At 42.1% G+C, this 15,158-nt stretch overlaps 1 protein-coding gene across 1 annotated transcript; it reads left to right on the top strand.

Moving 5' to 3' along the window:
* Positions 1-1,898: 1,898 nt before the first annotated feature.
* ncapg2 (non-SMC condensin II complex, subunit G2) lies at positions 1,899-14,270 on the top strand (the record flags this gene model as incomplete). The annotated part of the gene is made up of 14 exons (XM_034077493.1): positions 1,899-1,961; positions 2,174-2,292; positions 3,075-3,257; positions 3,354-3,468; positions 4,312-4,469; positions 4,658-4,792; positions 5,123-5,217; positions 8,157-8,313; positions 8,461-8,553; positions 8,625-8,750; positions 10,993-11,172; positions 11,241-11,393; positions 12,996-13,218; positions 14,173-14,270. Coding segments are annotated over exons 2-14 (1,794 nt in total), but the record flags the coding sequence as incomplete, so codon positions are not given.
* Between the last annotated feature and the right edge of the window lie 888 nt (positions 14,271-15,158).

Raw genomic sequence — 15,158 nt, forward strand, 5'->3', positions numbered from 1 at the left:
TCGTTTTTGGTTGGTTATTTACAATGTAAGTTGACAGCTGCTCAAGCTGTGGATCCGCTCCCTCCCCGCCCCCACCACTCTTAACAACGTTAACAGACAGCAGAGCAGTGGGAGCCGGTTGGTCAATCCCCGACCCGTATTGCGCATGCGCAGATCTGAGATCCAAGATCCAGTAGAAATGATAAAACGTAAAAGTCTGCTGCTTATTGTTCTACTAGACCAAAATAGAGTCAAAGAGTATATGAGAGTGAGAGTTTGTTAATTAATATATTTGGCAGTTTGGAGTAAGTCTGTAGATTTGTTTGTGTGTGTGTGTTTCATGTATAGGCCTCTCACGATAATTAATTTTGTTGGATACATTTTCCCGGAAATGATTGCGATAAACGATAATATTGTCGGCACCGTTGTATGACCATTTTAGACCACTGACATAATGATAATATATAATAATAATTCAAGTACATCCTTTCAAACTGCTCGTCACATCCTCATGTAAATGGCAATTTATCGAGTTCATTTTTTTTTCATTTTATTTAAGTCAATTAATTGCTTATCGCGACAGGCACACAATAAAACAGTGGAAACAAACATGTGTTTGACTTTCATTAGTGAATGAAAATGTGTGCCCTTTATAGTCTGTGTCCAATATTGTGTATTTGTATCCTATATATATGCTAAGGTCCCGCTGCTGACACGATAGCAGTCATTTAGTGCGCATATGTGTAATTAAACCCATGATATCAAAATCTCACTCCAGCCAGGTACCCAAAGTTGGCAACCCTGTGAAAAGCTGGTTTGAGGGGCCCCCAGTGAATGTTTGCCTAGGGCCCCCAGCGACTAGGATCGCCACTGAGTGTGAGCAACAATTATTAATGTGATTTTCTTTCACTTTTCTTATTTGTTTTAATTTCAACCTTAATGAACAACATATTCTTCGCTGTTGCACACGTTCATAAAGCAACACAATAACAGCGCTTATTAATGATGCGCTTATGGTAGTCCGTTTCTGGCGCATCATAAATACAATTCTCCTACCCACTATTCCTTAACCCCGTGACGTTTCACACCGAGGTCAAGGAATACACTAGGGGCTGTTTTTTGGACTATTCGACTGCAGCCTAGTATACGAGTTCGAGATAATAGTTGTAAAATAGTTTAGCTTAATTATGTTTAATGAATTTCCCTTCATTAGTATTTACCCTTAAGAGGCTTCTCAATACTCAAATTTCCCCTCCTCGGCTCCCCTCCTCGATACTTAGACCCGCCCACAGGAGATGCGAGCGGAGGACCGAGGAGGGGAACCGAGGAGAGAGGAGGGGAAGCAGCAGACGTTTAAAGAAATGACAACTCCTCTCCTCTGAGCGGTCATATTAAAGCGACGTCCGTTCATTATTACGTGGCAACAGCTGCATGAGTGTTTTGTCATATTTTATAATCTCTGTTGGATCAGCTGAACATTGTTCCCCCACATATTTACTTTGAATTCATTGAGAGTGCGGTATAATGAGACAATACCAGGCTACAGATGCGGACACACACACAAATATATTTATATAAATATATGCAATTTAAAGTATGAGAGCACTCTCATAATAACGTAACACAAATTGGCGCGCTGAAATTCATTTCCGGGTCACTACCAGAGGACCGAGGAGTCGAGGAGGGGAAATTTGAGTATTGAGAAGCCTCTTTAGTTATAATAGTTTTTGTTGGAAAAGGTAGTTGATTATTTATCCAGGAGGAGGCGGCCATGCAACGTTTGGATGCCAACCGCCTCTAAAAACCATCAAAAGAACAAGAACGACAGAAGAAGACGTAGAACTACAATTTATGTCAGCGTCACAGCGTCACAGCGTCAACGTCTACGTAAAAGTCATGACGCGTTTTATCCGAATTTGCGCGGGCTCTTATGGCAGACTGTCGTTCTGCGGCTGTCGGATCACAGCATTATTAATACAAAGGTAATTGTAGACGCTTTTGGATCAAATGTCGTACTTTTTAATAATCGTAATACACTTTAACATAAGTAGCAACGATTAGAGTCTTATAAAGCCGTGTAAAAATAAGTATTTTAACGCCGAATTCTAACTGAGCCGTTTGTTTTGATTCTGTCGCTGGTGTTGTGATGCTAGTTTCGTTAGCATTTAGCTGCTCTTCTGTGTGTTTATTGCAGGAATATTGGTGTTGTTTCACGTCTTTTGGAGAACCACAAACATGTCGAAGCGAGAGGCTTTTCTAGAGTCCTGCTGTACGGAGAATGTGGACGATTTCCTCCGCTTTATTCAGCTTAATGTGAGTAACTTCATATAACCTCCATATAAACTACATCAGAAAGGTCCCGGATGTTAATGTCATACTTGTATAATAGTAAGTTCATTTACTCAAGTAGTGAACTGTACTTGATTAATTACATTTAATGCTACTTAGTACTTCTACTCCACTACATTTCAGATGTGAATGTCGTACTTTTTAATCCACTGCATTTATTTTAACACTCACAGTTACTATAAATAGACATGACATGCTGATATGGTAAAATCCACATATCATGCGAACTATTTAGAAAATAGCACAATTAACTGCAGCCTCAAATGACAGAAGTACTCAGTAAAAGGTTTTTACTGTTTGGCTAACGTATAACCTGCATGACTGCATCTAAACTGGAAACTAAATGCAAGTTGTGAAGAGTACAGAGACAGTTTGTGAAGAGTTTCTGCAAATATTGTTGTTTTTTCATTGTCTAATGTATATTATACGTTAACATTACATATATAGAGCCCGAAGTTAGCTAATTAGTTAGTTTAGTGATCAAAAGAACCCAAATAAGTAAATAAAGCACATACAATCTAGCAGCTATTTCAATGTGTATTTTACTCAACACATAGTTTTTCAAAAGTGGATCAAATGTATTGTTTTAAGCTATCTACTACTAGGAATAAAAAGTCCTATTCTAGTCACAGATCTAGTGTTTAGTGACTCGTTCATCTGAGTGTCGCTATTATATTTAATACAATTGAATAACTGTCATAAAAGCCACTTTCCCTCCGAGATAATTAAAGTATTTTTCTGAGCAGCGGAACAAGACGGAGCCCTTCGATGTGGAGGAAGTTCTGCAGGAGATGAACAGAGACCAGAGGCAGACGCTGTGGGGGAAACTGTCCTCTCTCCTCCAGGACGTCCTGCAGGAGGAAAGGAGAGAGGAAGGGAGTGAGGAAAGGAGAGAGGAGGCCATGGAGGTGGAGGCAGCTGCAGACCCCGTGAGTTCACTGTAGTTTTTGCACCGTTTCTCTTCTCGCAGCGTTTTGGTTCCTAGAAACTTGGTTAGCATCCAGTTTTCTCCCCTGTTCTTGCAGAGTCACGTGAGGTCTGTCGTGGACGGTGTGACTCTGGTTGCTGCCGAGTCCCTAAAGGTCCTGCAGGACGGAGAAACCTACAGTTCTCTTCTGGAGATCATCCACAGGCTGCATGGTAAGGGTCCTCTCTAATCCTCTCCTGTCTTCAGGTGGATTGTTGTTTTGTGGTTTATGTTAGAAGTCTTGAGCTTCAACCTCAGGGTCCTTGTACTTATTATCCTCTCAACAATGGAAGTAGTCATCACATATAGAGCATTTGTTGGCTTTTTTCTGAAAATCCAGACTTTTTTCTCCATTCTTTTTTTCTCAATATCTTAAAATTCTGTTTTTTTTTTTTAAATCTCACATTTCTCACTTTTTCTAAAAATTCTGACTTATTTCAAAATTCTCACTTTTTTACAAAATGTTGCATTTTTTGCAAAGTTCGGACTTTTTCTCACAAATCTGACTTTTCCCTCAAAATATCAAAATTCTCACTTTTTCTAAAAATTCTCACTTTTTTTTTAAAATCCTCACTTTTTCTCAAAATTCTCACTTTTTCTGAAAACTTAAATGTTAACTCTCCCTGGTCCCCAGCTTGAGCTTCAACCTCAGGATACATGTATCTGTGATACACAGGAGTCATCACATACCTGAGCAGTGTCCTTCACATGCTGATATCAAGAGAGGGAGTCACACAGTCACAAGATGGAGGAACAGAAAACAGTCTTCAATGTTTACTTCAGATTAGCTCCACGTCAGAAATGAGCATGCTTGATGTCTCTCTCCATAGAGGCTGAGTCATCATTAATCACATAGCTATCATCTGCCTCAAGCAGTCCTGATGCTCTTCTGGGTCATCTCACATCCTGTCATGTTCACAGCTGCAGTTGGGACCCTTGTTAGCATGCTGCTCTCATGTTGGAAGAGGACGCTCAGGGTTTCCCCAGCAGTTCATATTACCGTGTGTTTCTCTCAGATATGTTGGAGCTGCAGCCGGTCTCCGAGGCTCCGCTGCAGCTCCAGATCCTCAGACTTTGTGACGCCTGGTGGAAGAAGGATCTGAAGGAGAAGGAAACGTTCGGTCGCAGCGCTATGATCATCGCTCTGACGAGGAGCTTCGACCTGAAGAAACCGGTCAGTGTGACGGCACCTCTTTGAACATTAACGCGTGGAAACACGTCAGAGCACACAGTCGGCCGTAGAGCTTATCCACTACATCAGACATGATTAAAAGGCTTTGGGAAGACACTACACTCGTTTAGATTGGGGCTGTGGGAAAGGGGGGCCGTTCCAGTTTGAATCTGAAATGCGTGTGTGTTCAGGGCACAGAGATCCAGAGGGTGTGGAGTCTCCGGGAGGTTCTCCTGGGTCTGGATTACACGTCGGAAGACAACAAGCAGATGATGGATCTGCTGCTGAAGTGCTTCCAGCGCCCGGCCTTCCTCAGGAACGACGATGTGAGTTCACTTTCTGTGTGTGTGTGTGTGTGTGTGTGTGTGTGTGTGTGTGTGTGTGTGTGTGTGTGTGTGTGTGTGTGTGTGTGTGTGTGTGTGTGTGTGTGTGTGTGTGTTGTGTGTGTGTGTGTGTGTGTGTGTGTGTGTGTGTGTGTGTGTGTGTGTGTGTGTGTGTGTGTGTGTGTGTGTGTGTGTGTGTGTGTGTGTGTGTGTGTGTGTGTGTGTGTGTGTGTGTGTGTGTGTGTGTGTGTGTGTGTGTGTGTGTGTGTGTGTGTGTGTGCTCAGTGTTTGTGTCCTCAGTGTTTGATGGTGTGTGTGTGTGTGTCCTCTCAGGGAAAACGCTTCCTGGTGTTTCTCTTCAGCTGGAACATCAACTTCATCTCGGTCATTCACGGCACCATCAAGAACCAGCTGGAGTTCTTTAGCATGTGAGTCACTCTCAGAGGACGGAAGTATTGGAGTACAAATACTTTGTTACTGTACTTAAGAACATGTTTCTGGTATCAGTACTTTACTCCACTACTTTTTACTTTCTACTTCTCACATGTTGAACTCAAATACCTGTACTTTCTACTTCTTACATGTTGAACCCAAATACCTGTACTTTCTACTTCTCACATGTTGAACTCAAATACCTGTACTTTCTACTTCTCACATGTTGAACACAAGTACCTGTACTTTCTACTTCTCACATGTTGAACTCAAATACCTGTACTTTCTACTTCTTACATGTTGAACTCAAATACCTGTACTTTCTACTTCTTACATGTTGAACTCAAATACCTGTACTTTCTACTTCTCTCATGTTGAACTCAAATACCTGTACTTTCTACTTCTCACATGTTGAACTCAAATACCTGTACTTTCTACTTCTCACATGTTGAACTCAAATACCTGTACTTTCTACTTCTCACATGTTGAACTCAAATACCTGTACTTTCTACTTCTTACATGTTGAACTCAAATACCTGTACTTTCTACTTCTCTCATGTTGAACTCAAATACCTGTACTTTCTACTTCTCTCATGTTGAACACAAATACCTGTACTTTCTACTTCTTACATGTTGAACTCAAATACCTGTACTTTCTACTTCTCTCATGTTGAACCCAAATACCTGTACTTTCTACTTCTCTCATGTTGAACTCAAATACCTGTACTTTCTACTTCTCTCATGTTGAACACAAATACCTGTACTTTCTACTTCTTACATGTTGAACTCAAATACCTGTACTTTCTACTTCTTACATGTTGAACTCAAATACCTGTACTTTCTACTTCTCTCATGTTGAACACAAATACCTGTACTTTCTACTTCTTACATGTTGAACTCAAATACCTGTACTTTCTACTTCTCACATGTTGAACTCAAATACCTGTACTTTCTACTTCTTACATGTTGAACTCAAATACCTGTACTTTCTACTTCTCTCATGTTGAACCCAAATACCTGTACTTTCTACTTCTCACATGTTGAACTCAAATACCTGTACTTTCTACTTCTTACATGTTGAACTCAAATACCTGTACTTTCTACTTCTCACATGTTGAACTCAAATACCTGTACTTTCTACTTCTCACATGTTGAACTCAAATACCTGTACTTTCTACTTCTCACATGTTGAACTCAAATACCTGTACTTTCTACTTCTTACATGTTGAACTCAAATACCTGTACTTTCTACTTCTCTCATGTTGAACTCAAATACCTGTACTTTCTACTTCTCTCATGTTGAACACAAATACCTGTACTTTCTACTTCTTACATGTTGAACTCAAATACCTGTACTTTCTACTTCTCTCATGTTGAACCCAAATACCTGTACTTTCTACTTCTCTCATGTTGAACTCAAATACCTGTACTTTCTACTTCTCTCATGTTGAACACAAATACCTGTACTTTCTACTTCTTACATGTTGAACTCAAATACCTGTACTTTCTACTTCTTACATGTTGAACTCAAATACCTGTACTTTCTACTTCTCTCATGTTGAACACAAATACCTGTACTTTCTACTTCTTACATGTTGAACTCAAATACCTGTACTTTCTACTTCTCACATGTTGAACTCAAATACCTGTACTTTCTACTTCTTACATGTTGAACTCAAATACCTGTACTTTCTACTTCTCTCATGTTGAACCCAAATACCTGTACTTTCTACTTCTCACATGTTGAACTCAAATACCTGTACTTTCTACTTCTTACATGTTGAACACAAATACCTGTACTTTCTACTTCTCACATGTTGAACCCAAATACCTGTACTTTCTACTTCTCACATGTTGAACTCAAATACCTGTACTTTCTACTTCTCACATGTTGAACACAAGTACCTGTACTTTCTACTTCTCACATGTTGAACTCAAATACCTGTACTTTCTACTTCTTACATGTTGAACTCAAATACCTGTACTTTCTACTTCTTACATGTTGAACTCAAATACCTGTACTTTCTACTTCTTACATGTTGAACTCAAATACCTGTACTTTCTACTTCTTACATGTTGAACACAAATACCTGTACTTTCTACTTCTCACATGTTGAACTCAAATACCTGTACTTTCTACTTCTCACATGTTGAACCCAAATACCTGTACTTTCTACTTCTTACATGTTGAACTCAAATACCTTTACTTTCTACTTCTTACATGTTGAACTCAAATACCTGTACTTTCTACTTCTTACATGTTGAACTCAAATACCTGTACTTTCTACTTCTTACATGTTGAACTCAAATACCTGTACTTTCTACTTCTCTCATGTTGAACTCAAATACCTGTACTTTCTACTTCTCACATGTTGAACCCAAATACCTGTACTTTCTACTTCTCACATGTTGAACTCAAATACCTGTACTTTCTACTTCTTACATGTTGAACTCAAATACCTGTACTTTCTACTTCTTACATGTTGAACTCAAATACCTGTACTTTCTACTTCTTACATGTTGAACTCAAATACCTGTACTTTCTACTTCTTACATGTTGAACACAAATACCTGTACTTTCTACTTCTTACATGTTGAACTCAAATACCTGTACTTTCTACTTCTCACATGTTGAACCCAAATACCTGTACTTTCTACTTCTCTCATGTTGAACACAAATACCTGTACTTTCTACTTCTCACATGTTGAACTCAAATACCTGTACTTTCTACTTCTCACATGTTGAACTCAAATACCTGTACTTTCTACTTCTCACATGTTGAACTCAAATACCTGTACTTTCTACTTCTTCTCTTCTGTGTGTACTTCTACCTGAGTAAAGGATGTGTGTACTTGTGCCATCTCTGGTCACCTTACTTCTCTCTGCTTGAAAGAAGACGCCTTCATGTTTTGAACCCCGAGTCGTTCTGTGCAGGATGGTAACGGCTCACATCGCTGAGATCTACTTCAGAGCCTGGAAGAAAGCCGGCGGTGATTTCCTGGAGAAGATCGAGAGCTCCTGCGTTCAGGATCTAATGCAGAACGCCATCTTCCTCCACAGATCCTCTCCTGTGTACGCCAAAGTCCGAAAGGTGGCTGCTTTAAAGTCAATCTTTCTGTTTGTGTCGAAATACCGTTTCCCACAATCCAGAATACAAAAATATATAAAAACATGTTTACAGTTTACATTAAATGCTTCCCACAGCATTCTCACAGAATAATATGTGTGTTCTCTGCAGATCGTGAGCTACTTCCACTCGAGGAAAGGCTGTGAGAAAGTGGACAAGATGCTCTCCAATCTCTACAAGCCCATTCTGTGGAAAGCTCTAAGTGTACGCGTCGACGTTTCTTTACCTGTCTGTACTTTTTGTTTTCAAGACTAATTTCGGTTTGATTTCTTCAGGCGCCAAACTTCGAGGTGCGAGCGAACGCCACGCTGCTTTTCACCGAAGCTTTCCCGGTGCTTGACGTGGAAACCGGCAACAAGAGCACGGACGAGGCCATTCAGAAGCAGCTGGACACGGTCATGGTGAGAGCCGTAAAAACCGCTTTATTAAAGATAAACAGGAGAACTAGATTTTCTGTGTTTTTTAGGCATGTTCTTAAGTTCATATAAACATCGACATTTATTAAAAGTACCAAAATATGGGATTTAATTACATTTTATTAGCTAGAATTTCACATATTTTGTATTGAATCATTATTTAGTCCTTAATATATTTATTTGAATTGTTTTTGAAGGGTGCTATATAAATAAGGTTAGAGATATACATATGTAATTTATGCTGGTTTTTATACTTCTGGGCAACTTTATTTATTGTTATATATATATAATATATAATTTTGTTTTTGATCAATAACCTAAAAAAACAGGTATTGGCATGTTGTTGCCGATTATCACGTGTCATAATAATCCCTTATATCGTCCTTTTCTTGAAGAATCTGTATTTGCTTTGTTGATTGAATGTGTGAACGAGGCGATATGGGTCCCGTTAAGCTGTCGTTATCAGGCTGTCAGTAAAAGTCCTGCATTCAAAATGTTCCTCAAGTGAAAGTACAAGTACTCAGATCTTGTACTTGAACTAAGTAGAAAAGTATTCTCATCTAAATATAGTGAAAGACAGTGAAAGTAGTCGTTGTGCAGATTGGTCCATTTCAGAATAATATATATGATATGTTTTATAATGATTGATCATGAAAGTGTTCTCAGAGCTGGTGAAGGTGCAGCTAGTCTGAAGTACTTTGTAGACTGCAGGGTAGCTGGTGAAGGTGCAGCTAGTCTGAAGTACTTTGTAGACTGCAGGGTAGCTGGTGAAGGTGCAGCTAGTCTGAAGTACTTTGTAGACTGCAGGGTAGCTGGTGAAGGTGCAGCTAGTCTGAAGTACTTTGTAGACTGCAGGGTAGCTGGTGAAGGTGCAGCTAGTCTGAAGTACTTTGTAGACTGCAGGGTAGCTGGTGAAGGTGCAGCTAGTCTGAAGTACTTTGTAGACTGCAGGGTAGCTGGTGAAGGTGCAGCTAGTCTGAAGTACTTTGTAGACTGCAGGGTAGCTGGTGAAGGTGCAGCTAGTCTGAAGTACTTTGTAGACTGCAGGGTAGCTGGTGAAGGTGCAGCTAGTCTGAAGTACTTTGTAGACTGCAGGGTAGCTGGTGAAGGTGCAGCTAGTCTGAAGTACTTTGTAGACTGCAGGGTAGCTGGTGAAGGTGCAGCTAGTCTGAAGTACTTTGTAGACTGCAGGGTAGCTGGTGGAGGTGCAGCTAGTCTGAAGTACTTTGTAGACTGCAGGGTAGCTGGTGAAGGTGCAGCTAGTCTGAAGTACTTTGTAGACTGCAGGGTAGCTGGTGAAGGTGCAGCTAGTCTGAAGTACTTTGTAGACTGCAGGGTAGCTGGTGAAGGTGCAGCTAGTCTGAAGTACTTTGTAGACTGCAGGGTAGCTGGTGAAGGTGCAGCTAGTCTGAAGTACTTTGTAGACTGCAGGGTAGCTGGTGAAGGTGCAGCTAGTCTGAAGTACTTTGTAGACTGCAGGGTAGCTGGTGAAGGTGCAGCTAGTCTGAAGTACTTTGTAGACTGCAGGGTAGCTGGTGGAGGTGCAGCTAGTCTGAAGTACTTTGTAGACTGCAGGGTAGCTGGTGGATTCACTCCAGGTGGAACTAAAGTCTGATTCAACACTTTAGAATTAGGTTAGATTTCACATCATTCATCTGTGAAGTAACTAAAGGGATTAAATACATGTAGTGGAGTAGAAGTACACCATGTACCTCTGACTTGTGTTCACTGCCAACCTAAAAGTACCTCAACAATAGTAATCAATAATGTATTGAAAAGTTCTGATTGTTTTATATCGGCTCAGACAGGTGATATGGGAGTCTACGTACTAGGGATGCCTAGTTTTCTTTTCTTTAACTTTTCATCCTCGTGTAGAATGATATTATGAAATTGGTTGTTTATACTTTATAGCATAAAGAACATCTGATTTAATGTGAGGTAGGGAAATAATGATTTGAGTATGGAATTTACAACGGCTGTAAGATGCTTGAATGTGACTTTGGAAAAGGTGTGAGGGCCCTGTATATATTGTTGGAGTGGTAAGCAGGCAGAGCTCGGTGGTCCGTGAGTGTTTTTTTATGGTGCTTCTTGGTATGTCGAGGCTATAAAGACAAAGCCTTGCTCAGACACTTTGGATCATTGTCAGCCTTTTGCAGACCTGCACCAAAACCGACAAGGAAACCCCGAAACAACGCAATAAATCCTCTTTAATTCAAACTATCCTCAGGTGCTTCTGGACGATCCTCACCCCACAGTTCGCTCTAACGCCATCTTAGGAGTGTGTAAGATCCTGGCTAAATACTGGGAGGTGCTTCCTGCCGCCATCATCACCGACTTCCTGAAGAAGCTTGTGATGGAGCTGGCGTTCGATTCGAGCTCTCCTGACGTCCGCTGCTCCGTCTTCAAGGTAAATAATCAAAGTAGATATTAGACGGATATACTTTGGAGTTGTTTAATGACTCTTGTTTCCCCCAGTGTCTCATCATCGTGCTGGACAACAGCCTCAGCCATCCCATCCTGGAGAAGCTGCTCCCGACTCTGAAATACAGTTTGCACGACAACTCGGAGAAAGTCCGCATCGCTTTCCTCGACATGCTCATTAAAGTGAAGGCTGTGCGAGCTGCTAAGGTACCGTCTCCTCTCTTAGCTCTGGTCCGTGTGCAGCATGGATCATCTTCTCTGTCTCCTCTCGTAGCTCTGGTCCGTGTGCAGCATGGATCATCTTCTCTGTCTCCTCTCGTAGCTCTGGTCCGTGTGCAGCATGGATCATCTTCTCTGTCTCCTCTCGTAGCTCTGGTCCGTGTGCAGCATGGATCATCTTCTCTGTCTCCTCTCTTAGCTCTGGTCCGTGTGCAGCATGGATCATCTTCTCTGTCTCCTCTCGTAGCTCTGGTCCGTGTGCAGCATGGATCATCTTCTCTGTCTCCTCTCGTGCTCTGGTCCGTGTGCAGCATGGATCATCTTCTCTGTCTCCTCTCGTAGCTCTGGTCCGTGTGCAGCATGGATCATCTTCTCTGTCTCCTCTCGTAGCTCTCGTCCGTGTGCAGCATGGATCATCTTCTCTGTCTCCTCTCGTAGCTCTGGTCCGTGTGCAGCATGGATCATCTTCTCTGTCTCCTCTCGTAGCTCTGGTCCGTGTGCAGCATGGATCATCTTCTCTGTCTCCTCTCTTAGCTCTGGTCCGTGTGCAGCATGGATCATCTTCTCTGTCTCCTCTCGTAGCTCTGGTCCGTGTGCAGCATGGATCATCTTCTCTGTCTCCTCTCGTAGCTCTGGTCCGTGTGCAGCATGGATCATCTTCTCTGTCTCCTCTCGTAGCTCTGGTCCGTGTGCAGCATGGATCATCTTCTCTGTCTCCTCTCTTAGCTCTGGTCCGTGTGCAGCATGGATCATCTTCTCTGTCTCCTCTCTTAGCTCTGGTCCGTGTGCAGCATCGATCATCTTCTCTGTCTCCTCTCTTAGCTCTGGTCCGTGTGCAGCATGGATCATCTTCTCTGTCTCCTCTCTTAGCTCTGGTCCGTGTGCAGCATGGATCATCTTCTCTGTCTCCTCTCGTAGCTCTGGTCCGTGTGCAGCATGGATCATCTTCTCTGTCTCCTCTCGTAGCTCTGGTCCGTGTGCAGCATGGATCATCTTCTCTGTCTCCTCTCTTAGCTCTGGTCCGTGTGCAGCATGGATCATCTTCTCTGTCTCCTCTCGTAGCTCTGGTCCGTGTGCAGCATGGATCATCTTCTCTGTCTCCTCTCGTAGCTCTGGTCCGTGTGCAGCATGGATCATCTTCTCTGTCTCCTCTCGTAGCTCTGGTCCGTGTGCAGCATGGATCATCTTCTCTGTCTCCTCTCGTAGCTCTGGTCCGTGTGCAGCATGGATCATCTTCTCTGTCTCCTCTCTTAGCTCTGGTCCGTGTGCAGCATGGATCATCTTCTCTGTCTCCTCTCGTAGCTCTGGTCCGTGTGCAGCATGGATCATCTTCTCTGTCTCCTCTCGTAGCTCTGGTCCGTGTGCAGCATGGATCATCTTCTCTGTCTCCTCTCTTAGCTCTGGTCCGTGTGCAGCATGGATCATCTTCTCTGTCTCCTCTCGTAGCTCTGGTCCGTGTGCAGCATGGATCATCTTCTCTGTCTCCTCTCGTAGCTCTGGTCCGTGTGCAGCATGGATCATCTTCTCTGTCTCCTCTCGTAGCTCTGGTCCGTGTGCAGCATGGATCATCTTCTCTGTCTCCTCTCTTAGTTCTGGTCCGTGTGCAGCATGGATCATCTTCTCGCTCGCCTCGCCATCGACTCGTTATCCGCGTCGAAGCGCATCGTGGATCTACTTTTCAAGTCCTTCTTCCCCGTGAACGAGTCGGATAAGGAGTGGTGCAGCCGCTGCATCACGCTCATCCAGATGAACCCCGCCGCCGCCAGGAAGTTCTACACACACACACACAAACACACCGCGCCCACCAACATCAGTAAGTGTGTGTGTATATTAGGGCTGTCCCGAATACCATTTTTCGGGCTCCGGATATTCGGTAGTAATCAGCAGCGAACCGCTTCGACGCGTGTATTTCGTTGAATTCACGGCATTCATTTTGTTATTCTCCAGCATTGTTGTTTTATAGTTATTTGTTGATGTAACTAAATTTGTGTTCTTTGAAATTGAAAAGGGTATCGCATTGTGTTCGTTACTTTCGTTGCAGTTGTATTATGTCTTAAGTGTAATTTGGCTTGGCTTCCTATTTATGGGCATGCTTTTATTTTGAAGGAGAGTTAGCGCTGTTGACAGGAAGTTGTTGTTGCTATGGAAACAACGTGACGGAGATTAACGGAGAAAAAGTCATATCTACATATAAAGACGGAGAAAGTAAACGATAACGTGTATGGTTTAGTGCTGGCACCCCGAAGAGGCACACGCGCTTACGTTGATACTGGAGATTTCAATAAATTACAAAATAAATAACGAAATTGAAATCCGAATAGTACTCCAACGAACGAATATTCGGGTACAGCCCTAGTGTATGTAAGATAAGAAACAGAATTCAAATAAGAAACAAGAAAAATCAACGTTTATAGGCCTTAAAATGAAAGTCTGAATTAATCCACTTATTATTGAGTGTGTGTGTGTGTGTGTGTGTGTGTGTGTGTGTGTGTGTGTGTGTGTGTGTGTGTGTGTGGTGTGTGTGTGTGTGTGTGTGTGTGTGTGTGGTGTGTGTGTGTGTGTGTGTGTGTGTGTGTGTTGTGTGTGTGGTGGTGTGGTGTGGTGGGGTGTGTGTGTGTGTGTGTGTGTGTGTGTGTGTGGGTGTGCTGTGTGTGTGTGTGTGGGTGTGTGTGTGTGGTGTGTGTGTGTGTGTGTGTGTGTGTGTGTGTGTGTGTGGTGTGTGTGTGTGTGTGTGTGTGTGTGTGTGTGTGGTCGTCTCCTCTTCCAGTAAAGCTGATGTTGGCGATTCGCCGCGTTCTGAACTCTTGCCTCCAGGCCCAAGGTGACCTGTCTGAGATCAACGACACCAACAAGGAGAACAGCGCAGTAAGGAACATCGACAAGGACACGATACGCGGAAACAGACATTAAACATAACATTAGAATCACTAAAAACAACATATTCAAGACGCTTTAACTCTGCATTTGATTTGAGGATTGCCCGGTGCACCAAATAGTTCCTCAGTCTGACTTTATTACATTCAGTAGGATGTATCTCTGCAAAAATCTACTATTTTTTAGTCGTTAAAATGTTTAAAATGGAACAGAAACACATCTCACTTTTAAATAACGTATCACCACTGCGTTATACATTTTTTTTTTTTTATAAATCTTTTTATTAGTTTTCGCACAGATATCAAACGGACATTACAAGACATTACATGTAAAATACTGTGTTTTCCTAGTACAGTTGACAAATAAACACGAACCCCAATACCCCGCAATCTCATTCACACAGACATACAAGGGGGGGGCAAGGAAATAAAAAACAAATTAAATAAAGGGTGAATATTAAATAGTATTTCAAAGAAAAGGTGGGGGGGGTGCTCTGCTGAGAATTAAGTATTGGGTTCTTCACCAATAGTGAGGGTGTCAGTGTGGTAGAAAAGGCTGCCAGGTGTCGTCCGGGCGCCCCTAGGGAGAACCAATCCTCTCAAGCCTGACGCAATACAGGATTTCATGAATCCTCTATTATGGGCGGGAGGGGAGGAACGTATCCATTTAAGGAGAATAAGCGAGTGGTGAATGCGATAACTCGTTTTGAGGTAATGGGTGCATTGCATTATATACATTTTAAGATGTTTTTTCTAAAGAGAAGCAACAAATAATAATATTTTTGTATTTCATTATACATGTTGCAGCTTTTCATCGCCACATATTTTGAAATTGAAATATATCCGAGTTGAAATCATGCGTGAGTTATGTGAGGGTTAA

The sequence above is a fragment of the Pseudochaenichthys georgianus genome, unplaced genomic scaffold, assembly GCF_902827115.2.
Source record: "Pseudochaenichthys georgianus unplaced genomic scaffold, fPseGeo1.2 scaffold_1657_arrow_ctg1, whole genome shotgun sequence".
NCBI lineage: Eukaryota > Metazoa > Chordata > Actinopteri > Perciformes > Channichthyidae > Pseudochaenichthys > Pseudochaenichthys georgianus.